The 25704-nt window shown below is 40.1% G+C and overlaps 3 protein-coding genes across 3 annotated transcripts; 2 read left to right on the plus strand and 1 right to left on the minus strand.

Moving 5' to 3' along the window:
• Positions 1-278: 278 nt before the first annotated feature.
• On the minus strand, positions 279-4676 carry LOC108410472 (tripartite motif-containing protein 35-like). The gene is made up of 6 exons (XM_017681558.2): positions 4068-4676; positions 3613-3708; positions 3247-3477; positions 3069-3091; positions 2500-2618; positions 279-2213 (listed from the first exon to the last, which is right to left on the minus strand). The coding sequence occupies exons 1-6, from the start codon at positions 4470-4472 to the stop codon at positions 1681-1683; spliced, it is 1407 nt and encodes a 468-aa protein (XP_017537047.2). The 5' UTR covers positions 4473-4676; the 3' UTR covers positions 279-1680.
• Positions 4677-6728: 2052 nt separating this feature from the next.
• On the plus strand, positions 6729-15234 carry LOC108410469 (tripartite motif-containing protein 35-like). Its single transcript, XM_017681555.2, has 6 exons — positions 6729-7352; positions 9560-9655; positions 9790-10020; positions 11321-11343; positions 11830-11948; positions 13408-15234. Exons 1-6 carry the CDS (start codon positions 6915-6917, stop codon positions 13950-13952), a joined length of 1452 nt encoding a protein of 483 aa, XP_017537044.2. The 5' UTR covers positions 6729-6914; the 3' UTR covers positions 13953-15234.
• Positions 15235-18709: 3475 nt separating this feature from the next.
• Positions 18710-25495, plus strand: LOC108410454 (tripartite motif-containing protein 35-like). The gene is made up of 6 exons (XM_037541390.1): positions 18710-19354; positions 20511-20606; positions 20741-20971; positions 21108-21130; positions 22589-22707; positions 23822-25495. Exons 1-6 carry the CDS (start codon positions 18947-18949, stop codon positions 24364-24366), a joined length of 1422 nt encoding a protein of 473 aa, XP_037397287.1. The 5' UTR covers positions 18710-18946; the 3' UTR covers positions 24367-25495.
• The last annotated feature ends 209 nt before the right edge of the window (positions 25496-25704 follow it).

Below are 25704 nucleotides of genomic sequence, written 5' to 3' on the forward strand. Positions count from 1 at the left end.
GCCTCATTGTCCTCCATAAAAACAGGCCTCATAGTCCTTCATAAAAACAGGCCTCATAGGCCTTCATAAAAACAGGACTCATAGGTATTCTTAAAAACAGGCCTCACAGGCCTTCATGAAAACAGGCCTCATAGGCCTTCATAAAAACAGGCCTCAGAGGTAAGTATTATTTAACAGTATGGAATGATGCATTGATACCAGTTTATTCAGTCTGAGTATTATTACATAATTTTAGTACTTGCTGTAACGCTGCAGAATCACAAGTAGATGCTCACAGATCTTAAAAACAAAAGTCTGTTTATTGAGAGAGGTGTCAGATAGAAAGATAGAAGACAGGTGTCAGATAGAAAGACAGGGCAAATCCAAAATCAGAATCCAAAAACCAAACAAGAGTCTAAAACCAGAGAAGACTAAACATACAGGCAACCAGAGCAAAAGGGCAAAGACAAAAGAGCAAAATCCAAAATACAGGCAAAGGGTTCAAAACACAAGTTGAGACAACAGTAGAAAACTGCTCAGTAATCCAGTGAAGGGCAGTACCTCGCAAAGAGGAAACCAAACCAGCAGCTATTTAAGCTCTGAGACCAAACAGGCACCGGTGAATCACTTCAGAATTCAGGTGACTGAGAATGAGGCAGATGCGTGTGACTGGAGGAGAAGGTGACATCATTGGGATTGGACTCATGGGAAATGGAGTCCTGGAGCGTACTAGGCAAGGGAGGAGAACCTGGAAGCGTGACACTTGCCAATATTGAGTTCTGATACCATATTGAGTAGCCTACTTACAATTAAGTTGATTACTTGTTAAAATTAAGTTAAGTACTTGTTAGTGTAAATGAATGTTTTGTACCTTAACATTTAATGCTAAAGTACATTACCTATGCAGCCCTACATTAGTAACCTTGGATCGAGTGATGTCGCAGCGGAGAAGAGCTGGCAAAAAATGTGCTTCTGTACATCTGAAAACAAAGTACAATCATAGTTTTGCTCATCGCCTGTGTCTTTCAACAACAGTCTCTGTAGCTCAGCAACACGAGAAATCACATCCGAGGCTTACGCATCTGATGAGCTCGTGTTTCGAGTTTTATGTCTTGTTATTCGTGTTGTGCTTGGCAGGTTGAGCTGTAGTTGGATATCCTATAAATCCAGACAAATGGACTAAAATCACAAAACATATTCCTAAGCTTTTCCAGATGTTTCCTTATGTAAATGTATGTATGTGTGTTATGTATGTGCGTACATTCAGCCTAAAAGCTGAGGCAACTTGGACACAACTTGGACACATTCGGCCTTCAGGACTCTCACAGGGCTTTGACACTATCTTGTTAATTTGAAATAAAGTTGTTCATGTTTAAATCCAGATAGTGTCTACAGAGCTTTCGTCTCCACACCTACAAAACTGAGAATAAACAACACTTACACTGGAATTTCAAGTGAGAAGTTCACTTAAAAACACACACATACCAGTAGTAGTAGTGGGTTTGAAGCTATTTCTTGTAGTTTCCAATAGGGAGTGTATGAATGGGAGATGTGCCAGTTTTCTTCACAGCTTCTTGAGATGTGAATAACTGTCATATGTGACACATTTAAACTTCATTTTAACACAGTTTTTCTTACCTCACCACATGTTACTTATTAATGAGTATCTGTTCCTATTATTGCATTGCTAATTTAACAACTTCACTTTTCCACTGATACCGACGTCTTCACTGATAAGATCCTTAGAGGACAAACAGATCCATTACAGAAAAACGGCAAAACTTTCTCAGTGAAAGTGCCTGTTATAGTGTGCAGATGTGCACTTGATAGTAGATCAGAGAATTTGACTTTCCCCCTGTTCCAGTCCAGCTGCACTCTGACCCACTGGACACTCTCTTTAGGTTTGAGGGAGAGGTCAGGCTGTCCTGGGCTGCATATCCAGTATTTATTATTACTTTTACACAGTTTCCACACTGAACCACAGAAAGAGTCTCCCTTTCTTGACGCAGATTCTGAAATCACACCCAGCTCCCAGTGATCACTGTCCCCAACCTCAACATCCCAGCAGTGCTTCTCATAGTTAAAACCCTCAGAACCCAGAACACACACAGAGCTGTCAAATCTCTCTGGGTTATCAGGCAGTGATGACTCCTCATTTCTGAATTCTACAGCAGTGAGATCATCAGACAGGTGGAGGATTGGATGTGCAGTGTTGGGGTCCAGAGTAACAGGGGCTGAGGAGAGAGAACACAATGATACATCATGGTTCTCAGTAATATTTTCTTTTACTATAGTTAAAAACATTTAGAAAGGGATTGAATGATGCAAACAGTCAAACTAGTACTTAACATATTCGGTTGTTTGAATACAAAAAAATTAAAATTAAAAAGAAACTAAAATGAATTAGTGAATCAACAGCATATAGGAGTACAGTGTTCATCCTAAACAATTCCTTTTAAGTAAATTTAAATCAGTATTAGATGATTTCTGAGATAAATGGAAAAGAGAATCAGAACTTACTGTACTGGAGAAGCTCCAGCATCTTCTCCCACACTCTGAACTTCAGGTTAGAAAGGTGTTTAGCAACATTGATCAGAGCTCCTTCAGTGGACACTGGATCCTTTTGTGTGAGCTGAAGTCTGAACATATTGAAATATGAAGAAACTGAATATATATATATTTATATACATAAAGTATTGTAGGTAAAAATCTGGTTGGCACCAGGTACTATATGTTGAGCACCTGATACTATCAAGTAAGCACCCAATCCTATCAGGTAGGCACTAAATACTATGTACTGAGCGCCCAATGCTGTTAGGTGAGCACTAGATACTATCAGCTGAGCACAAGACATAGATGTGGTACTTTTTTTGGTAATATCAGGTGATCACTGCATTGTATCTTATGCTCAGATAATTGAATCTGGTGCTCACCAGATTTTTAGAAAAAAAGAAAAAAAAACACCACAGTCCCTTCAAGGCAACAATTAGACAGTCATTTTAGATTCTCCTATTTTTGTGACCATCACCACCACCAAAACTGTTAATGCTAACGTCTAATTGCATAATGGAATAAAGACATTAACTCACTGTGTCATTGTGGATTTGATGTTCTGAAAGAACAGTGTGATAGTTACATAGCTATAGATATATCGTTATCATTGCACACATAAAAGAGGACAAAATCAGTTGTTGGATTATTGGGTACAATAAAAGATCTTTATAATGGTGATCTCCATTAACAGAGAGAGAGTAAAGTAAGTCTCACCTGTAAGAACAGAACGTCCTCAGCCTCCATCTCCTTCTCTATGTTCCTGATTGTGTCTGAAAGAGCTGATATTTCTCCATTCATCTCCTCAATCTTCCTCCTCATCATCTGACTCTTCTGCTCCTCTTCCTCCTTCAGTGCAGCTATCCTTGCTGCTTCTTCATCTCTTAGAATCTGGTGAAGCTTCTCAAACTCTTCCTTTATCTGCCTCTCTGTGTGCTGGGCCTGCGTCTGGAATGAGAGACGATGAGGAAACACAAACTCTTAACAGATGATCTACAAGCGTTTACCACCTACAGGAGAAGTGGACCCTCATCAGAAACATGACCTCAGCAACTTGTTTCACAGTTGAAGATGATGTTTCACCTTAATGTGGGCGGCTGTTTGGTCATAGTCTCGTTTAGATTCCTCTAAGACTTTCAGATTCTGCCGAAGATTCTCCAAAGCAGACTGGAGTTTATCCTGCAATTAAGCAATAGTTTAGCTGAAAGCATTCTACGTCTTTGCAGTGTTTGAATGTGGTTTGGCCTTTTGATGTAGGCTTAGGTTTCTATATGTTTGGCTACGAGGAACAAATATTTTATGTCTGCTCACAAAGTGAATACAAAGCAGGCCATTATCCTAATTTGATCTTTTTGATGACTCTCTGATTGACACTTATTAAGGAATGTGTGCCCTTTGCTCTGGCAACACACCCAGTGACTAACCTGTCCAACATGCTTAAACAGGAAAATCTGGTACTCACAGAAAACAGAACTGGACTTCACAGCTTGGCAAGTATGGATGGATAATTTAAAAAATAAATAAATAAAGTTGCCTACCTTGAGGCTAGTCACAGCTTCATCTGTTGGACAGAAGTGGTGATTTTGATGTGTCTTTGAAGTCTGACACACCACACATACATGCTGTTGGTCATCCAGACAGAAGAGTTTGAGTTCCTCATTGTGAAGAATGCATAGCCCCTCAGACCCTGCTGAAGATCTCTGACTCCTGCTCTCTAGAAAAGAATCACAAAGGTTCTTCAGTATCCGGTTAAGTGGAGGTACTTCTCTTGAGGATCTTCTTCTGCAAACTGGACATTCTCGAAACCCTTTACTTTCCCAGAACTTCTGCAGACAGGTTTTACACACACTGTGGGTGCACGACAGTAGAACAGGATCCCTGAAGATTTCACAGCAAACACAGCATAAAAGATCCTTCTCTTGTAGAGAGATTGTAGATGTCATTTTCTTCAGCAGCTGCTGGTCTCTTCTTCTAATGGCTTCTCCGGGTGTTACTTTCAGTTTCTGGATTACTGTACTGACCTCAGCAGCAATGCTGAGAATCACACACTGTGGTCTTCAGATGCCTTCAGAATGACGGTAAAAAATCAGAGCTGTTAGCTTAGAGTATTTATCAGTGTCACTTAAGTAAGGTGTGATAGAATGAACAAGAATCCGCATAATGAAAGCTTGTGTTTCTTCCAGAGACACTGTAGTGGAGGCGGAGCTCTGGAAAGGGAGGTGTACATAATTGTCATATTTGTCTACTGACTGTTCTTGCGACACAAAAAGCAAGCACTGTAGACATTAATGTTTCTTCCAGTTAAATGTTTATTGTTATTATGTAGAGTAAGACACAAAGGAGACGGGTGGGGGAGTGGTGGTGGGGGGGTGCTGTTTATTAAACTCCAGGGCAGGAAGGCACACACAAACATTCCACACGAAACACAGATGACCTCAACACGACTCTCAACACAAAAAACCCATGACATGAACAACACTGGGTCCCTTTTCAGAAGGCTGTACACCTACCACGAGCCTATGTGCATGTTTGTCTGCGTGGTCACACCTCATGACCCTCCCAAAGGCAGCAAGAGCCGATCTCAGGTCACTACCTTAGTCCCTCGTTTAAAGGTCGACCATCTGAGCAACCTCCCAGTTTGAGGCAAATCCCTGGGTGTGTGGACAGTTGTGGTCCTCACTCACTGCTGGGTGCTCACCTGGGGCCGCACACTTTGATATGCCTCTCTTGGTGTGTGCACACCTGATCACAGTGGAGATTTCGGTGAGCTTGTGATGAGAAGCATGATGCGATAAGCGGTTTGTGAATTCAACTTATAGCCTGCAGTTGCCAGTGAACCTCCTGATCAGCTACTGTTTACCCACCTGCCCAGGGTTTCGGTGCCAGCCAGCACATTGTCCTCTCTCTCTGTAATGTTGGCCCACCAAGCTTTTCATGGTCTTGCTTTCACTGGCCTCCCTCTTGCAGGCACCACAGTTATGCCTTCCCATACTGCCTCGCAGCCTTGAGCCTTGATGTGCCGCCTTCTTCGTTTTGCCTTGCCATGCAATCTCTGGCCTTAAGCCTTAACATGCCTGCTTCTCTATCAAGCCTTCCCGTGCTGGCACCATCATTTGGCCTTCTCTCATTGGCATTGTCACTGAATCTCACCAGACTGTCTTTTCCAGGTTTTGCCTCGTTGTCTGCTTAGAGGTTCCCTGAAGTGCTGACCACACTCTAGACTGTCCTCTCTAGACCACGCTAGTGTGACACTCAGCATGAGACATCACACCTGCCATATTAAACTAGAGTGACTCGCTACACATGGACTGTACATAATGTGATACAATCTAACACACTCTAACAAAAAGCAGAATTTGAAGTATAGTTGGATTGCTCCATGTTTGTCTGGGCTCTTTGGGCGAGGATATAGTGAGATCAGTTTAAAATCTGTATGTATGTTCTGTAAGGCCTGTGCTGAAGCCACATGCGTTAGACTCCACATTTAATTCCCCATATAGATACCAAAAGCTTTGGACTGCAGAAGCCATCATGCTGTACTTACAGAAATGATGAGCTTCACAGGCTAAGTACATACTAAGGCTTATTATTCACTAACTACAGAGACTCTGATCTAAACTGGTTGAGCTGTTCTTGAGTTAATGTGTACTTTGGGCCCGGCAGCAGGACCTGGCCATGTAAAAGGTTAAAATAGATAGTTCATATTCGTTTCAGATCACCTGTTTGGTTACCAAGTAAAATATAGAACTTTTTTTTTTTATGAAAAGACTTTAATAATAAAATGTGTATGAATATAATATCTTTATAATATCTGATGTATACCAATACATAATGTCCTACAACATTCAGTGTTATTCAGATAGTAAAGTATGCTATTAATACAATCACTGAATTAGTATTAGCAGATTAACTGAACTATAAGAAAGTCAAATATAAAAGAAATTGCAAATAGTGAAAATATTCTTTTCTTGTTTTTATTTATTATGTCCAGAAATGTTATAAGATCTCTTTGTAAAGAGTTTTTTCTTTTTTTTTGGTTTTATTTTTACATAAAGGAAAAATAGTCTGGTCTGGTCTGGTTTTGTGTATCAAGAACGTTTAGTGGATGCAAGTTAGAGTTCTGCGCATGCTCAGATTTTCCGTTTCCAAAGCCCCTCCTTCTCCCCCTCCTTCTCCTCCTTCTCCTTCTCCTCCTCCTCCTCCACACAGCCTGCTTCCGGAACGAAACTGAAATCTGCACTGTCACTGCAGACCAGCCCTCAGTCCGCCTTGCCCTGCCTGTGAGACGCCGATACCAACCCTGTCATGACTCTGCTGTTTACAGTCTTGCTAAAGGACCTAAAGGACAGCAGAAGAAGCCCTTAGAAGACGAAGACGAGACCAAAATGGCATCTACAAGCACACTAGAGGACGATCTCATATGCTGTGTGTGCTGTGACATCTTCAGGGATCCTGTTGTTCTGTTGTGCAGCCACAGTGTGTGTAAAGCCTGCCTAAAGAAGTTCTGGAAATCTAAAGGATCTCGAGAATGTCCAGTTTGTAGGAAAAAGTTCTTCAAAGCGAACCCTCCCCGGAACCTCGCCCTGAAGAATGTGTGTGAGGCTTTTCTAGAGAGCCAGAACCAGAACCAGAACCAGACAGCCTTAGCTTCAACTTCAGCTTCACCTTCAGCAGAGACTGAGGTGCTCTGCACTCTGCACAGTGAGAAACTCAAACTCTTCTGTCTGGATGATCAGCAGCCTGTGTGTGTGGTGTGTCATCTATCAAACTCTCATGAAAATCACCGCTGCTGTCCAGTTGATGAAGCTGTATATGACCTTAAGGTATGATATGTGCTCCAGTATTTGTTTATGAACACTCTAAACTGTCTCACCTGCTTTTTTTGAGTGTCAGATTGCCCTGTTATGTTTTACTGAGGGCAAAGTCTTTCAGTGGGTGGCTTTCAGAGCAAAGGGCAAGCATAAGAGTGAGCTATAGAGATTTTATAAATTATTAATATGTCGAGAGCCTTTGCCATTAATGAAAAGGCCATCATTTTTGGACAGACAGTAAAGCCGTCATTCTTTTCCCTCTGTGAGACCCTCACATCTATATGGTTCAGATTAATAACTGTTGGTATGCCAGTTCCTCCAGTATACCAAATCCAGTTCTAAGGTAGGAACTTTGGCGTAACTTTATACTGGTGTTGCATCTCCTGGGGTAAGGCACAACAAAGAGGAAGTGAGACTGCCCGGTCACATGCCAGAACAGAACCAAGAGGAATTTCTACTTAATACCTGATAAAAGTAAACATGCCAATCAGCGATTTAAAAAGTATTTGATTTATTTTTTCAACCCATCAAAATTGATAGAAACATAAGACAAAAGTAAAGGAAACTTAACAAGGCCCAAAAAAAATATCTTTAAAAAATAAATAATAATATATATTATTATATGTTTTATATGGCAAGCCAAACAGGAAATATTTAATGAACATTGATATATATGGAATGAATGTTGATATATATGGAATGAACACCAATATATATAGAATGAACATTGATATAAATAAATATATATATATATCATAAATTAGAAAATGGACAATATATGTAATTTTACCAGGGACACCCAAACTTTACATACCTATGTATATATAAAATACCCAACGAGTGTCAGTTTGAGGTAATTTAATAATAAACTGCAGACTCTTTATATGGAATGGGACCTGCTTACCATTCCTATTTCCTTTTCCTGCTGAATGTATTTCCTGTTCCTGTGCTTTTTCTTTCTAAACTAGCTGTTGCTGTTAAAACTAGGCCTTTACGTCTCTTACCAACAATGTCATCTACTGATATTCAACAGTATAGTCTGCTGTGGCAACTCATAAGCAACTGCAAACTGCACAGGTAGATTAATGAAACATATTAAAGTTGATGAAATACATATTTGGCTAGCAGGGAGTTTTTTCTTATGGTCTAAGTAGGTTAACCTTTTACACACTCAACTACAGCCATCGACCTGTGGCATAAAAGCCCTCTGAATTGTGGACATCACTTGTGACTCACCCCATTCAGTGTTAAATTCTACCACAGATTTCACATGGCCATCATCAAACAACCAGGCCTTATTTGCTCGCCGTGGCACAAGGGTAGTGGTGTTATCCAGAAGAAGCAAAACCTTCTTTGTGAAAGTCTCAAGCTGAGGAGGTCCTTGAACCTATTTCTCAAAACATAAATTCAAAAATTAATTAATTTTAAAAATGCTAATAAATAAATAAATAAATAATTTGTTAAATAAATTACCTGTTACTGCAATACAAAACTTCAATACACTGGCATAGAAACTTACTTGCTATATGTCATAAGATATCAAATTACTATTAAATTACATTTATATTAGAAAAAGCCAATTAGCCCTCAAACTTGGGTTGAGGCAAATAAACAAATATGAAAAGGAGAGACGAACCATATTCACTGAGAGACATGGGTCTTACAGAAACAGCCAAAAATATAAAACTGTCCTGCTGTCTTACAAATATACAACAACGTACACTGGTACTGGCACAGAGACTACACAAGTAATAGTGTGAAGAGTATAAACAGAAAATCACTTAGTAGTCCTACACTTACTTTTATCATGCATTATAGACTCTATAGACTTAATTATAGACTACATTATTCCTTAGAAAATGTCTTCTATACTATGAGTTAATAAACCTTATGTGCTTTTGTGCAAGCCAAACAGGAAATATTTAATGAACATTGATATATATGGAATGAACACTGATATATATATATATATAGAATGAATGTTGATATATATGGAATGAATGTTGATATATATATAGAATGAACGTTGATATATATATATTGAATGCACAGTGATATATATGGAATGAACACAGATATACATTTGGGGTGCTTTAACTGTTGCATTCAATTCTAAATACATTATACTGTGTAAATTGGTGCCCATACCACCCACTATAAGTTCAAACATTTTAAAATAGAGAGAGACTACATACACCTAAACTGTTATTTCTTTTCAGAATAAACTCAAGTCTGCTTTGGAGCCTCTACAGAAGAATCTGAGAGTCTTAGAGGAAGCTAAACGAGACTATGACCAAACAGCCGCCCACATTAAGGTGAAACATCATCTTGAACTGTGAAACATGTTGCTGAGGTCATGTTTCTGATGAGGGTCCACTTCTCCTGTAGGTGGTAAACGCTTGTAGATCATCTGTTAGAGTTTGTGTTTCCTAATCGTCTCTCATTCCAGACGCAGGCCCAGCACACAGAGACGCAGATAAAGGAGGAGTTTGAGAAGCTTCACCAGTTTCTAAGAGATGAAGAAGCAGCAAGTATAGCTGCACTGAAGAAGGAAGTGAAGCAGAAGAGTCAGATGATGAGGAGGAAGATTGAGGAGATGAATGGAGAAATATCAGCTCTTTCAGACACAATCAGGAACATAGAGAAGGAGATGGAGGCTGAGGACGTTCTGTTCTTACAGGTAAGAAAAGCTCTTTCTGTTTCATTCACACAAACACAATAAAGTCTGTACTGAAAAAAGGCTCTTGATTTAAATATGTTAAGTGGCAGCACATAAATAAAATGTTAAGATACAATTTCTTTCAGTTTATATTGTTTGACAAGAGTTGTGTTGGTGTTCCAACTTTTTACTTGGAGGTCTTTGAACTGTCAACATCAAACAAATGTCAGCAAACCAAATTATCACAGTCAGGAGTTTGTTTCAGGAAAGGGCAGGAATTGAAGCACTTTGTGGGGACACTTCTGGAATCAGTATATTGCTGCTATTGGAACAAAACCTCTTATCTCCAGAATCGTAACTTTACAGGAGAAGGAAAAAACATAATTTACTTTTAATGTAAGTCAATGGAACCAGACTTTTTTCTAAGTCATTTTGGGCCGGGTCATTTGGTCCATTCATCATGAAATATACAGCCAATGTAAAGGCCATCAGGCACTTTCAAGCCATGTTGTCACAATTGGCCCCTCCCAGTCCTGTCCATGTGTTTTGATCTTCTATGTGCATTTGTTTTGGTTTCCTAGTCCGGCCCCTTGTTTTTGGTGACTGCTCCCCTGAATATTCTCACCTGTGTTTCCACCTGTGTCTTGTGAACCCTCGTTAGCCCTCTTGTATTTAAGCCCTGTGTTTTCATTAGTCTAGTGCTGGTCTTTGTTTGATGTATTTTGGTTGTGTTGTAGTTGTAGTCTTTGTACTGGTCTGCTTCTTGGATTCTGGTGTCTGTCATGTCGGTCCCCTCATGAATCCGTGTTGGATCTCTGAACCTGGACTGTTACGACTATGACCCTGGATTTGCCCTTAATAAATCTCGCTTATCTCAGCATGTGCGTCTGCCTCCTCGCTCCCCACTACACGTCAAAAGCTGAAGAACAACAAAATGGACATACAACATTTTGTTCTGACAGCAGCGATATGAAAAGCTTACTAATGTCAATTTTATGGTTATGAACAAAAACACATGAGCAATGTGATGTTCACTGAGAATAATGAGAGAAATACCTCAATGAAACTGCTATAGGTTCTAGAATACATCAGTAATACATTTTAACTTACAGACTCTACCTGCCCGTCAGGGACAGTTTAAAGTTTATGTTCAGTTTTTGCAGAGCTACATATTAAGCAATTAAGGCTCATAAAAAAGGGCACTGATACTTTAAAGACACCACTCCCTCTCATTTTGAGAAATCAATTCATTTCAGTTTTTGTTCTGAAATGCGCTTGGAAAGCGGCTTGAGTTCAATGTTTTCTTTATTTCTCCTTTCAGAATTTCATGTACACAGAAAAACTGTAAGTAAAAGTCACATCACTCATTTTTGTTTATTCTCCAACATGCTGTATTAGAAAATGAATGTATTGCTAGTAAATCAAGACTTTAGGATGTGTGTAAACATGTAGTTCAAACTTAAAAATGATGGTTCTTCAAGGGTTCTTTAGTACATGAATGGTTCTGTTTACATCCTTTAGCTCTATATAGAACCATTTCATGTTTAAAGGACTCTTTGCATGGGGAACCAGTTCTTCAGATGGATTATATGCTATGTGCTGCATGTGGTTTATAAATAAAAATAAATAAAATGTTTTTGAAAATGATTTCTGGCAAGCTTGTGACAGTTTAGAAATGAGAAAGACGGTTCATTATAATAACAAGCAGGGTGGTAGCCGTAGTGGTGATGCTAGCAGTAGTAGTAAAAAGTATCTATTTTAAAGGAGCAACAGAAAAACTGAGAATGCAAACTTCATTCAGTGGTGAATTGCACGTTCTTCTATTTCCAGAGCTCAGCTCACAACAAAGGATCCAGAAAAGACATCAGGAGCTCTCATCAATGTTGCTAAACATGTTTCCAACCTGAAGTTCAGAGTGTGGGAGAACATGCAGGAGATTCTCCATTACAGTAAGTTCTGAAGTAGATTTCATTCATTCCTTTTAATTCATTTCATTACTTTTTCAAATTCAGAATAAAGTGATGTCTGGCATTCATACATATAAATGTGTTTTAAAGAAAAAACTCTTTCTCTTTTGTCTCTGAGAACAAATAACGGTGCCAGAAATCAGCACAATCAGTATTTATTACCAGACTTGGTCACTGAGAGCAGAGGTTTAATCTGGCCCAAATGATAGTCCAATCCCAAATACTACCCAGGAACCTTCTTTCTGAGCCCGGCTCGAACCACATCATATGATGTAGCTTCGAGGTCAAGAACATTCTGTCTGAAACTGAAAAAAAACCTGAGCTGAGCCATCATCACCCAACATGCTGAGTAAAACCTGACGCTTATGGAAATCATCATAGATAATTGACTATATATATATCATGAATAATCATAGCAATGCTTTTAATAACATCGCAAGCGCATTTGGTCTAGGTATGATTTAGATTCTGCACCGTTTCATTTTAAAACTCTCACTCTATATAAAATCGTGAAAATCTGTCAGTGGAACAAAAGCGATGTGCTTAAGAATGACCACTTTCTAAGTTTCATCTGCACACATTTTTGGCTTGCTAAGTTAAAGAGGACTTCTATGGACTTTTTTGTCCCTCAGAATAGTTTGATGTGAAATGCTCCATTCTAGAGTAATTAACCGAGCCAGAATCTGTTAGCAGTAGGACATCTAAAGCATTAAAAGCCTCACAGAAAGCTATTTCATGAAGTGCTTACAGGTCTTGATGTGTGTGACACTGTTTTCTGATATGTTTGAAATGCTTTTGGACTTAAACATACATTTTTAATCCTTTCATTACTGAAGAGACACACGTAGGTTCAGGTTTGCCGCAATTTGACCATCATCAATGTTACATATAAAACTTAGAACACAAGCTAGGTTCACTGGCGGTTTTGGACAGTAAATAAAAGTGCTACATTCGTGTTGTGGACATCACTGCCCTTGCTTCTTGTCTCCACCACTTTTTAAAAACTATGAGTCAGTGTGTTTTTCTACAATGGATCATTCCACATAAAACCACTTGGAATGTCTTTTACCGCAATGACTAACTTAAATCCGGAACTTTCCCCTTTAACGGAATTCCTCTTTCTAAGAACACTTCAGGAGGAATCCAATGAAGCCAAATCTTTGTATCTCTGTATTTTGTACTTTACACAGCAGCACACTCAACAGATACGTTCATAACAATAACTGAGATGGACATAATGCATACATGAAGGTAAAATGATAGCAGGATATTCATCCACATTCAGATTCCTGACAGGTTTCGCTTCAAATTAAATTAACTACACCCACATCAAACTATATGAAATTACATTACGGCAAGAAATTCTCTAGTTTCATTTTGAAGTCCAATGATGTACTGTGGAAAAACGCTGAACATGATGTTGCGTTCTCTCTCTCCTCAGCCCCTGTTACTCTGGACCCCAACACTGCACATCCAGACCTCTACATATCTGAAGATCTTACTACTGTGGAATTTAGAAAAAAGAAACCATCACTTCCAGATAATCCAGAGAGATTTGATAAGTTCAGGTGTGTTCTGGGTTCTGAGGGGTTTAACTCAGGGATTCACTGCTGGGACATCCAGGTTGGAGACAGTGAAAACTGGGAACTGGGTGTGATCAGAGACTCTGCACCGAGAAAAGGATTTTCTTTCCTGGGTTTGATGTTTAGTATGTACTACCATCAAAGCAGTGATACATATTTGGTACACTGCCCTGAACAGCCAGATCACATCCTCACACCTACACAGAAGCTGCAGACGGTCAGAGTGCAGCTGGACTGGGACAGGGGGAAAGTGACCTTCACTGATCTTCTAACCAACAAACATCTGCACACTATAACACACACTTTCACTCAGAGAGTTGTACCGTTTTTCAATAATATGAGTGAACTGTGTCCCCTGACGATCTTACCCATGAAAGTATCAGTAAAAGTGGAACAGGGTTAATCTGTGTGTCAGAATCAGAATCAAGCTTTATTGGCCAGGTATGTGTACACATACAAGGAACTTGGTTTTGGTTACAGGAGCTCACAGTGCCCAGTATCAGACAGACATTTACATGGTGTGAATCAAATAAAATAAATATCAAATAAAATGCAATAAATGAAAATACAAAAAAACTGGACGCAGGACAGCTACATAACAAGCTGCTCCAACTCGGCGTGCCAACCCCCACTTGCCAGTGGATGACCAATGTCTTCACTGGCAGAGAGCAGCAGGTGAGGTTGGGAAAGTTCACCTCAAACAGGGTTGTGTCCTCTCACCATTGCTCTTCTCACTGTACACGAACGACTGCACCCCCACGGATCCCTCCGTCAAAATCTTGAAGTATGCAGATGACACTACAGTCATTGTTCTCATCTGAGGTGGTGACGAGTCTGCTTACAGACGGGTGGTAGATCAGGTGGTTCTTTGTGCTGAACACAGCAAAAAAAGTGGAGATGACAGTGGACTTCAGGAAGAGCCCTCCAGCCCTGCCAGCAGTCACCATCCTGGACAGAACTGTGATGGCAGTGGAGTCCTGAAAGCACAGCAATCACCAAGAACCTGAAGTGGGACAACAACATGAGCTCCATCACCAAGAGAGCCCAGCAGAGGATGTGCTTCCTGCATCAGCTGAGGAAGTTCAACCTGCCCCAGGAGCTGATGGTGCGGTTCTACACAGCCATCATAGATTCTGTCATCACCACGTCCACCACAGCGTGGGGCAGCTCAGCCACCAAGCATGACCTCCACAGACTGCAGCGCATCATCATTTTGTAATCTGTGTATTGCTTACCATAACCTTCATAATGATGCCGAACACATCGCTCGCAATACAATGAAAAACTGTGGTTCATCGGAATACCATTAATAGAGATTCCAGAAAACGACATACTTTCCCAAACTGTCTTCTGTTTATTTATGTGTAATCTTGTACATGTGAGAGATTATTGTTCTAAAACGTGTACAGAGAAACCAACACATATGGTCAGTACAGTGAATGAGACGCAGTATTAAATATATGTGTATATATACCCAAATTTTACCCAGTTTATGCGTTCATGAGAAACTGTTAATTGGCATAATGTATAAAAGGAGAAATCAGCTCAGCCTAATGTTACAAGCTAACTGATCATATTTATTTATTTGGGTTTCTCAGCTTAGTATAGAATCTGTTTTATTGTGTTATTATTATTATTGTTATTGTTATTATTATTATGCATTTACCTTCCACATTAAATGTTTTTTTTCTCCTCTAAAAGTGTAAGGGTCTAGTCGGCCCGCCTGCTGCCAGCAGAGGGTGACAGCGCACACACACACACACACACACACACACACACACACACACACACACACACACACACACACACACACACACACACACACACACACATTTTCTAAGCCTAGGGCAGACATAGACATACACAATCACACACACACACACTCACACCTAGGGGCAATGTAGCATGTCCAATTGGCCTGACTGCATGTCATTTTGGACTATGGGAGTAGTCCAAACTCCAGGGTGACAGTGCAAGGGGCCAAAACTTCAGGGAACTCCAATTCCCAGAAGTCCACGAGCTGATTAGGTCCAACTTGGACAACAGACTCCACTACTTAAGGCCGTGGCAAGCGGTAGTGTTTGTCACATCTTTGTAGAGGGGTGACTGGTACGGTACTTAGTGTCATGAAGACAAACGAAAAAAAAAGAGGGCTGAGAAAAGAATTTGCCCCCAAACTAAAGAAAACCACACGAAGGCTTGAGCTACAAACTGCTCCAAGCCATATAAAGGCATTTGCTTCACTAAGAGCAAACAAGTGACACAAAGTCTGACTTCCCATCAAAACTACAGAGGAAGTTATTTTTGTTATCTTTTATTTTGCTTTTCTACTTCAGCCTTTGTTTGATCTTCGGGTTACCTCAATGACAACCTTCCAAACATGCACTGCTTTGGCCCCATAAATTTACTTGGTCCTCACTGTTTTTTCAGTTCTGCACTTGGGCCCCCTTCGCCGCTGTCCCGTTACAAAAAGTAATAGAATGGGATATAAAAGTTATCCCAAAAACATGAATCAGGATGGAAATTGCTACAATAGCATCATTAAGTAGCAAGGATGTCCCTTTCAATAGAAATATAATTATCTTTTGAACAAGAACCTACAAAGTTCATTTTTAACTATGAAAAACAGGCTGAAGGTCATAATCAAGGTCAAGAAACATTTGAAGCTGTTTTGTCTACACAATGTACATGGAAATAGCAACGCACAGCCTGAGCTTAACAAGCAAATCAAAGGCAAATTAACAGCGATGATCTCTTAGCACTTGCACATAGCAGTTTTACAGTGGAGATTTTAGACCCATCATGGAGCAGATTGTTCTGTGGTCAGTGAAGCAGTTCAGATCTTCAGAATGAGTGGCTGTGGCCCAACCGCCCTAAAAGCACTTGTATAATCATGCAGGTGTTGGTAGCAGAGCTCCATTCAGCTCCACAGTATCCAGTTTTGTGTGTGTGTGTGTGTGTGTGTGTGTGTGTGTGTGTGTGTGTGTGTGTGTGTGTGTTGGGTCAGTCTGCCTCTGGGTGTGTGAGCGTCTCTGCTCCAGACAGATCTCCTCCATTTTCTCTGCTTGATGAGCTTTACATGATGCTATGGGATAATATACGACATGCTAAACTAGAAAAATGTTGCAGAAAACATAATTTATATCATTTATACTGTACTGTTGAAAATTCAAAGGTTGCACATTAGTTTTATTACCAGTCAAAACTGTCAATTTGTTCCTTTTTTTTAGCGCAAAGCACATATTTGGCAAAAATCTCTAACTTGGACATCACATCTCCCTATATATGTATATAATCTGCAGGTATGGTTGTTTTTGGTTTTTCTCCAAAGTTCAGTCATAGAAGTTGCATCTTCACTTTTCACATGATGTCAAACACATTCAGCCATGTTGATGCCTGGACTCTGGGGTGGCCAGTCCATTTTTCTGAAAACATCAGCAGCTTCTTTCTTTGATGTGTGTGTGTGTGTGTGCGTGTGTGTGTGTGTGTGTGTGTGTGTGTGTGTGTGTGTTTTCTTTTACACATCCTTTGAGACTCATAGTTCTGAGTTGTCTTTTTGCAGGATGGACAGAACCAACTTTTTTTTTTCTCCAGCTCCAGTAACAGTACTTTTACACTTTAATCACCTGGCTCTCGTGTGCAGCATTGCACATTTCACATGCAACAGAGTAAAGTTAGCATTTAAAGGCAACATTAAAAGTATTATTCTATTGTTAATGATAGTAGTGTAAAGCTTTGCCTTTAAACCACTTTGGTAGCGTTTAGAACAGTGGACAACCATTTTCTGCTATCTTTATGATCCTCAGTGGACAAACAGACTCATTGTAGTAAAATAGGAACCTCCTCTCAGTAAAACTGCTTTATAGTGTGCAGGTGGGTGCCGGTTAGGACATCACTGAATGTCACTTTGCCCCCCGTCCCAGTCCAGCTGCACACTGATCTTCTGTGGTTTGGAGGAAGAATAAGGAGAAATTCTGTAAAAGACTGAAGTTAAGCGTTAGACGCTGATGGGGGATCTACCTCACTTTAAGGTAAAACTAAGGATTTTTGGGTAATTTAAGAAGGCGGTGCATGGAGGGCTTTTTTTCAGATGTTCTTTAAAACCCACCTGCCCATTTCAACATTCAAGCGACCCCCTTCTCCCCCTGTGATCTATTTTATTTATTTATATATTTATTTATTTATTTATTTGCTTTATCTAGCCATCCTCCTTACTGAATTTGGGAATAAAATAATCCTGTATCTTCTTTCATGAAGGTTCACTACAGCTCCAGTTGTTTTTAAACTTCTTAATTATTGCCTCAACAGTAGACATGGGTGTTTTTCAGGGTTTTTTGCTATCTTGAACCAAGTCTATTTCAGTTAAAGGCTAGATTTCTCTCATATTTTCAGTGTGAGGAAGAGAGAATTGATCAACAGATTTTTTTCTGACACCAAGTTTGCCAATGATTTATAGAGCTGAAGACACACATGCTTATGGTCAGTGTTGCTAAAGGACTCACTGTTAATATTTCTTAACATATAGTCTCTGCTGTTCTGTATATAATTGCTGGACAGTTAATCATATATATATATATATATATATATATATATATATATATATATATATATATATTTATGTATTTATTTATTTATTTATTTGTTTGTTTTATCTATAGGAACTACTGTCTGTGGCTCTGATCCATAGCACAATGTTATAGAGGACCTATATTTTGTCCCACAATTAACACATGACTGTGGTGAGAGAGAACAACAGTAAAGTTGTCTTTGACTTTAACCCATTGAATGCAGAATTCCTTGATACATTTTTTTGTTGGCTGAAACTGGTTGCTAGAAGAACCACAAACCATACAGTGCAGACTCTTCCAAATCAAGAAATCATAACTATTTGGTTAAGTAATATACACCATCTAAGTTTCCCCAAATCATTGTTGTGTTAAGATCATAACTGGTAGAGAGAGTGTTCAGAGTGAAGCTCGCTCTACCCTTTATGAATCATCCTTGTGCTAATATGGTTTTGGGAGACCCAGCAAGCCAGTTCTTTTGCAACTTAATCTGCAGTGAACTGTCTCCACCTAGTGGACAAAGTATACAGTTACAAGGTTTTGACTATCTAGCTCCTCCTCATTAAAATTACTCCTCCCTTACTTTGGCATTGAAGGAAGTACACGTCGTGTTTTTCCATAGGAGATCCATGTTTCCTTTGCTGGTACACACTGAGAAAAGGAAGCAAGCAACAGATGTATGCTGTTGTCTGCAGATGTCCTTTAGATGCCTGAAGCATAAGAGGAAGAGCCTTCAGCTGTTGGATTTTCTTTGAGCTGCCAAGTTCATTTTGCGGAGCTAACTGGACTAAAGAAGCCATTACGGACCACCAGCACAGCAGCAGCAGAGGAAATGGCTGCTAGAGACCCTCTTTCAGAAGAAGAGCTTTCATGTCCTGTGTGCTATGACATCTTCAGGGATCCTGTTGTTCTGTCGTGCAGCCACAGTGTGTGTAAAACCTGCCTGCAGCAGTTCTGGGCCACTAAGAGGTCTCGACAATGTCCAATTTGTAGAAGAAAATGCCCCTTAAAATCTGAGCCCCCCTGTAACCTCGTACTGAAGAACGTGTGTGAGGCTTTTCTAGAGAGCAGGAGGCAGAGATCTTCAGCAGGGTCTGAGGGGCTCTGTGTTCTGCACAATGAGAAACTCAAACTCTTCTGTCTGGATGATCAGCAGCTCATGTGTGTGGTGTGTCAGGCCTCACAAATCCATAGAAATCACAGCTGCTGTCCAACAGATGAAGCTGTGCACACTTTCAAGGTAGGATGTTTATTCTGTTGGCTTGATTTTGTGTTTGTGAACCTGAAATTGACCACGCTTTAAAGACTCAAGATGCCAGAGGAAGATACAAAACAACTCGTCCTGTGAGCGCCAGTCCATCCTGTGAGGTAACGTGACCGAGTGGGGTCCGGGTGGAAATGCATGTGACTTGAAGGCAAATGAAAACAATAAGAAAGTGAATGTATAGTGTAAAGGCAAAATGAAGTAGTATGGGGCCCATATCACAGGACATGAATTTTTAAATGAAAAATAAGGTGTGGAAAGAGTTTTATATACTATATTGCATTTTTAAAGCATGTTACACCCCACAGTCTAAATGGTCCAAGTACTGAGTCTAAGCTGCAAAACCAACCAGTTTTGAATTTGTTGTTTTTGTGATGTCATGAAAATCAACAGATTTGCATGCAATGATCAGCCATACCATTAAAACCACCTCCTTCTATCTACACTTCATGTCCAGTTTATCAGCTCCACTTACTGTATAGCTGCACTTTGTAGTTCTACAGTTACAGACTGTAGTCCATCTGTTTCTCTGATACTCTGTTACCCTGTTCTTCAGTGGTCAGGACCCCCATGGACCCTCACAAAGCAAGTATTGTTTGGGTGGTGGATCATTCTCAGCACTGCAGTTGTGGTGGTGGTGGTGTTGTGTTTGTGTGAGTAATGCTGGTACGAGTGGATCAGACACAGCCATGTCTACTCAAACTCCTACCTTGTCGGTCCACCTTGTAGATGTAAAGTCAGAGACGACAGCTCATCTGCTGCTGCACAGTTTGAGTTGGTTATCCTCTGGTCCTCCATGAGTGGTCACAGGAAGCTGTTGGCTGGATATTTTTGATTAGTCCAGCAGAGACACTGAGGTGTTAAACTCCAGCTGCACTGCTGTGTCTGATCCGCTCAGACCAGTACAACATGCACTAACACACCACCACCATGTCAGTGTCACTAGAGGCACACATCCAAGCCAAGAACCAACATTTGCTTTTTAGTATATACTTATAACATAAGAGCTCCATTAGTTTGCATTGAATTCCCTGTAACTACTGAGTAATACGGCTTTGTATGTAATGAGCCTGGATTGTTAAGAGTTAATAAGCTTGAATGTTCTCAGATAAAATGTATTTGATTATTCCAGACAGAACTCCAGACCACGTTAGAGTCTCTACAAGAGAAACTGAAACTCTTTGAGGAAACGAGACAAGACTATGACCAAACAGCCGCCCACATTAAGGTGAAACATCATCTTGAACTGTGAAACATGTTGCTGAGGTCATGTTTCTGATGAGGGTCCACTTCTCCTGTAGGTGGTAAACGCTTGTAGATCATCTGTTAGAGTTTGTGTTTCCTAATCGTCTCTCATTCCAGACGCAGGCCCAGCACACAGAGAGGCAGATAAAGGAGGAGTTTGAGAAGCTTCACCAGTTTCTAAGAGATGAAGAAGCAGCAAGGATAGCTGCACTGAAGAAGGAAGAGGAGCAGAAGAGTCAGATGATGAGGAGGAAGATTGAGGAGATGAATAGAGAAATCTCAGCTCTTTCAGACACGATCAGGAACATAGAGAAGGAGAAGGAGGCTGAGGACATTCCGTTCTTACAGGTGAGAAACACTTCTCACTGTCTCTGATGTTCTTGATCAGTTCTTATCCGACTGTATTCTTATCATTTGTTGCCACTGACCAAGTTGACCAGATACTTTTCAATTTCTAAGAGTAATTTTTTTTCTCCCTTTTTAGAAAGTCCAGTCGACAATGACTCAGTAAGTAAATATAACATCAATGCTGTTGATTTAAAGGTTCAGAAAAATTACTCAGCAAAAACAAATGGTGAGCAAATAAATGGTAAATTTCATAGAGGTGTGTCAATCAAAATCCTACTGTTTGGTTTAGTTAAATTAGAGGTAATGTAAATCTTAATATATATACACACTCACCAGCCACTTTATTAGGTTGCTAGTAAAAGGTTATTTCCTATATATATATATATATGGATATTTCCTCTTTTTCGGACCGTTCTCTGTGAACCCTAGAGATGGTTGTGCGTGAAAATCCCAGTAGATCAGCAGTTTCTGAAATACTCAGACCAGCCCGTCTGGCACCAACAACCACGCCACGTTCAAAGCCACTTAAATCCCCTTTCTTCCCCGTTCTGATGCTCGGTCTGCACTTCAGCAAGTCGTCTTGACCACCTCTACATGCCTAAATGCACTGAGTTGCGGCCGTGTGATTGGCTGACGCACACACAAAATACAAGCAAAATTGGCTTGTCAAAACAATCAGTTCAAAGTTTGAAGTGGTCCTGTACCAATCAGCATCAAACTTAAACAGATGTTATGTCTGGAAGAGTTTTGAGATCACTAAGCTGTGCATTTATGATTATCAATACAATGTCATGCACATGACAAAACATTAATCCTATGTAAAACACACACATGTAGAAAACAGCTCACTATAAACAATCAAATAATCTTAATATAATATCATTTTTCAGTTTTTGACATAATTCGAAAATGTGTGTTGTCCTCGCCCCTGAGGGGAAAGTGTGTGTGTGTGTGTGTGTGTGTGTGTGTGTGTGTGTGTGTTGGCCTTTTATAGTTTGTGTACAATTCATGAAGAATGAAAAAAGTGTGGTTCCTCTGACTTGCATTAAAAGTAAAGTATGTTTTTCCTTCTCCTGTAAAGTTTCCATTTGGGACATATGAGGTTTTGTTCTGACAGCAGTGATGGCATTATTGTGATAAGACCAACCCCGGCAGAGTAGATGGATCCATGAGCAGGGCAGTGTGTGTGATTCGACTGTAGCCATGACAACAGTTAAAACTCATGGGATGAGGACCTCTGGTGGCAAACTTCAGTATAGCTTGTGCCAATTATATGTGGTACACCGAAAAAAAAGCCGTCCACATAATTGAAGTAACCTGTTGACAGACGTAAATTATTATATTAAGGAAAAAAAAGTAAGATTTCCTGAAATAAAGATTTCATAGGATTTCTTTTAGTAAGCAATACTATCTATTTCTTTCATAAATATCTTAAAACTAATAAGAAAATATGTAAATGTAGCCTTTTAAATGTGACCCAAGCATCAAAGGTTCTGTCTCCCTGTACAATAATAAGATACAGGGAGTCAATATAAGTTTACTTCTCTCATCTAAACTCTTTCTAAGATTATATTTAGAGATTAGTTTGTAAAAATGTGCTTTATCTGCGGTTTTCAGAGTCAAGAGCACGCCAGAGGATCCTCAGAAGACACCAGGAGCTCTGATCAATGTTGCACAATGCATTTCCAACCTGAAGTTCAGAGTGTGGAAGAACATGCAGGAGATTCTCCAGTACAGTAAGTTGCCAATATGTGTAGACACAAGCCTGAGGTACAAAAGATCTGACTTATTAAAATAAACAGACTTTATTTGGGGTTTGGACTTTGAATTGACTTGATTGAAAACCTAAACATTTAAGGAAAAACTGTGAAAAATCAAATTCACCCATTTTTGCAGATGAAGAATTGGAGTTATGAGGCTAAAGTTGCTAACAAACCCTAGAACCAGAATAGTCACCCAAATAGCCCAAAACATTTCCGTAAAAATACCCAAACTGAAAAATCACCAAAACTTCTTCTTTCAAACCCTCTGAAAGGACACACAACCTTTTAAAACGGCAACCAGGTCTTCAACAGGGTTGCGCCAACTTGCTAATGTGGTTTGGAGAACCATATGACCTATTATCCATCCATCCATCCATCCAATTTCTAAGCCGCTTCTCCGTCAGGGTCGCGGGGGGATGCTGGAGCCTATCCCAGCAGTCTTCGGGCAGAAGGCAGGATACACCCTGGACAGGTCGCCAGTCCATCGCAGCATATGACCTATCATGAATTTTAAAATTGAAACAAAACTTCCTCAGTATAGGTCGCCATTTCAGACAACACCAGGCCTGATATTCACAAAGCAGGACTGATCTTGGATCAGATGCCCCTGTATTTAAGTAATCATTGTCACAAAACTGATTATTGATCAGCACGTCAGCTCCTGAGGAGGTTTGTGAATATAGACTCTGTTATCTTGTGGTTGCTCACCGCTTTGTCATATGGTGTCCCAGACCACAATGACAAGTCTGTGTGACCTTAATGAAGGTCTGGATACAGTTTGAGTGGGTTGAAAGAAATTTCAGTGATATGTTTTTTACAGAAATGATTCAGGCTATTTGGGTGACTGTTGAATTCCAGTGTTTTTTAGCAATGCTAGCCTCACTGCTCCAGTTCTAAACTAAAGAGGCACTCCAAACTTCTCAGTGGATTAACTACATCCAGGGCTAGTGGGAAATTTTTGCCAAACTCTTTGTTTAAGGACCACATATTCAGCATGACTGAATCTAATGAATCTCTCACAGTTCTTCATCAAGGTAAATTACATGGATAATTAGGTTCTTTACATGTTCTTCTTCTCTCTCCTCAGCCCCTGTTACTCTGGACCCCAACACTGCACATCAAGCCCTCCACCTGTCTGATGATCTCACTGCTGTAGTGAGCAGAAATGAGGAATTAATGCTTCCTAATAATACCGAGAGATTTGATTGGTGCAAGTGTGTTTTGGGCTCTGAGGGGTTTAACTCGGGCACTCGCTGCTGGGACGTCCAGGTTGGAGATACCGCTCGCTGGGAAGTGGGAGTGATAGCAGAGTCTATTCTGAGAAAGGGAGGATCTCTCTGGGGTGGTGTGTGGGCTCTGGGCTTTAACAGCACTGATAAATACTGGGTACGCTGTCCAGGCCAGCCACTCCAGTTCCTCAAAACAAAAGAGAAGCTGCAGAGGGTCCGAGTGCAGCTGGACTGGGACAGGGGGAAAGTGACCTTCACTGATCTTCTAACCAGCACACACCTGCACACTATAACACACACTTTCACCGAGAGAGTTTTACCGTTATTCCGAAACTGGAGTGTTCACTATGCGCTCAAAATCTTACCACTGAGGTCGTCCGTAACAGTGGAACAGCACAGATGAAGACCATGTCAATAGGAATCCGGTCAGAATACTGTTGTTTATATGTGCAGTAATGTGACGGTTTGAATCACACTGTGTAGAAACATCAGTGGTCAAATGAATCTAAAACACGCTTACAGATGAGCTTCCTGAGGCCTCTTTTAAATCATCACGGATAATGGATTATCCACCAGGCCTATTCAACTGATCCTCTGAGCCCAAAGAGCCTTGATGGATTATGAACCAGTCCTCTGGGACTCTGAGCCACTCAGTCACTCATTTTATTTGACTGAAAATTCTCCACAAGAGGGCGATAATAGCCATCATAATAGCTTCTGATGCTTATTGCGTGGAGCTTTGCTTCAGTGACTTTGAGTCAATGTTATTAAAGGAGCAAACAGGCAAAACAGAAGAAAACTTGCAAAGTTCAGTCTCGGAACCGTGGACTGACCACCCCAGAGCCCAGAACTTAACATTAGTTTGAGATTTCTTGGATTGTAAGAAACAGAAAATGAAGATCCTCTGAGCCCAAAGAGCCTTGAGCTGTGTATTTTTATGAGATGTGTACCTCATGGACCTGGCCTGGAACTCAATTCCTCACTCACTCCGTCACTGATTTTATTACACATTCTCCACAAGGGGGCGACATTAGCTGTCACAATAGCTTTGGATGCTTATTGAGTGGACCTTTGCATCAGTTACAGAGGGTCAGTGTTATTAATGGAGAAAACAGACAAAACGAAAGAAATTAGCGAACAAAACTTTTTTTTGAGAACAGCTGCTGTTCTCAGGACAATGGACTGACCACCCCAGAGCCCAGGACTCAACTTTACATTAAGATTGCTTGTTATTATTTTTGTACTGCATAATTTTGTTATTATGTATTAGATTATGTAGAACTTTCCTTTTATTAATGACAATTAAGTCATTAAAAAACCTCACTGTTGCTTTTTGTCATACATGTATTTATAATGAAATATAAAAATCAGTATCAATATAAAATCAGTTATACAGACTGATGTCAAGATGGATAAAAATCATGTATAGTACACAGAGTGATTCAAAAAGATTCATCTGATTTCAACCTGATGTATTTCCCTTACATTACTCATTACAGAACAATGCAATAAATTGTAAATGGTTTACATGAGCATAAAGGTCTCAGAGTGAACGTCCTCCTGCAGTACAGACAACATCGACGCTATAGTCAGATTCATTGAGCATGTCTGGTGTCTCTGAGCAGTTGGAGGTTCAGTACCGATAAATATCACATTGCACAGCTATGATGGATTCACTCTTATTGAACTGGAGAACACAGAACGCTTTCTGCTCAGGGGTCGCATCTCCTCGCAGACTGAA

This window comes from Pygocentrus nattereri, chromosome 9, assembly GCF_015220715.1.
Source record: "Pygocentrus nattereri isolate fPygNat1 chromosome 9, fPygNat1.pri, whole genome shotgun sequence".
NCBI lineage: Eukaryota > Metazoa > Chordata > Actinopteri > Characiformes > Serrasalmidae > Pygocentrus > Pygocentrus nattereri.

Excerpts from the sequence above, each read along its gene's own strand:
- LOC108410469 (XM_017681555.2), top strand. The coding sequence starts at position 6,915 with ATGGCATCTACAAGCACACTAGAGGACGATCTCATATGCTGTGTGTGC. Across the intron at positions 7,353-9,559 it reads AAGCTGTATATGACCTTAAG|AATAAACTCAAGTCTGCTTT; the intron begins GTATGATATGTG and ends ATTTCTTTTCAG. Across the intron at positions 9,656-9,789 it reads AAACAGCCGCCCACATTAAG|ACGCAGGCCCAGCACACAGA; the intron begins GTGAAACATCAT and ends CTCTCATTCCAG.
- LOC108410472 (XM_017681558.2), bottom strand. The coding sequence starts at position 4,472 with ATGACATCTACAATCTCTCTACAAGAGAAGGATCTTTTATGCTGTGTT. Across the intron at positions 3,092-3,246 it reads AGGACGTTCTGTTCTTACAG|AACATCAAATCCACAATGAC; the intron begins GTGAGACTTACT and ends CTGTTCTTTCAG. Across the intron at positions 2,619-3,068 it reads ATCAAATCCACAATGACACA|ACTTCAGCTCACACAAAAGG; the intron begins GTGAGTTAATGT and ends CAATATGTTCAG.
- LOC108410454 (XM_037541390.1), top strand. The coding sequence starts at position 18,947 with ATGGCTGCTAGAGACCCTCTTTCAGAAGAAGAGCTTTCATGTCCTGTG. Across the intron at positions 21,131-22,588 it reads GTCCAGTCGACAATGACTCA|AGTCAAGAGCACGCCAGAGG; the intron begins GTAAGTAAATAT and ends TGCGGTTTTCAG. Across the intron at positions 22,708-23,821 it reads GCAGGAGATTCTCCAGTACA|CCCCTGTTACTCTGGACCCC; the intron begins GTAAGTTGCCAA and ends CTCTCTCCTCAG.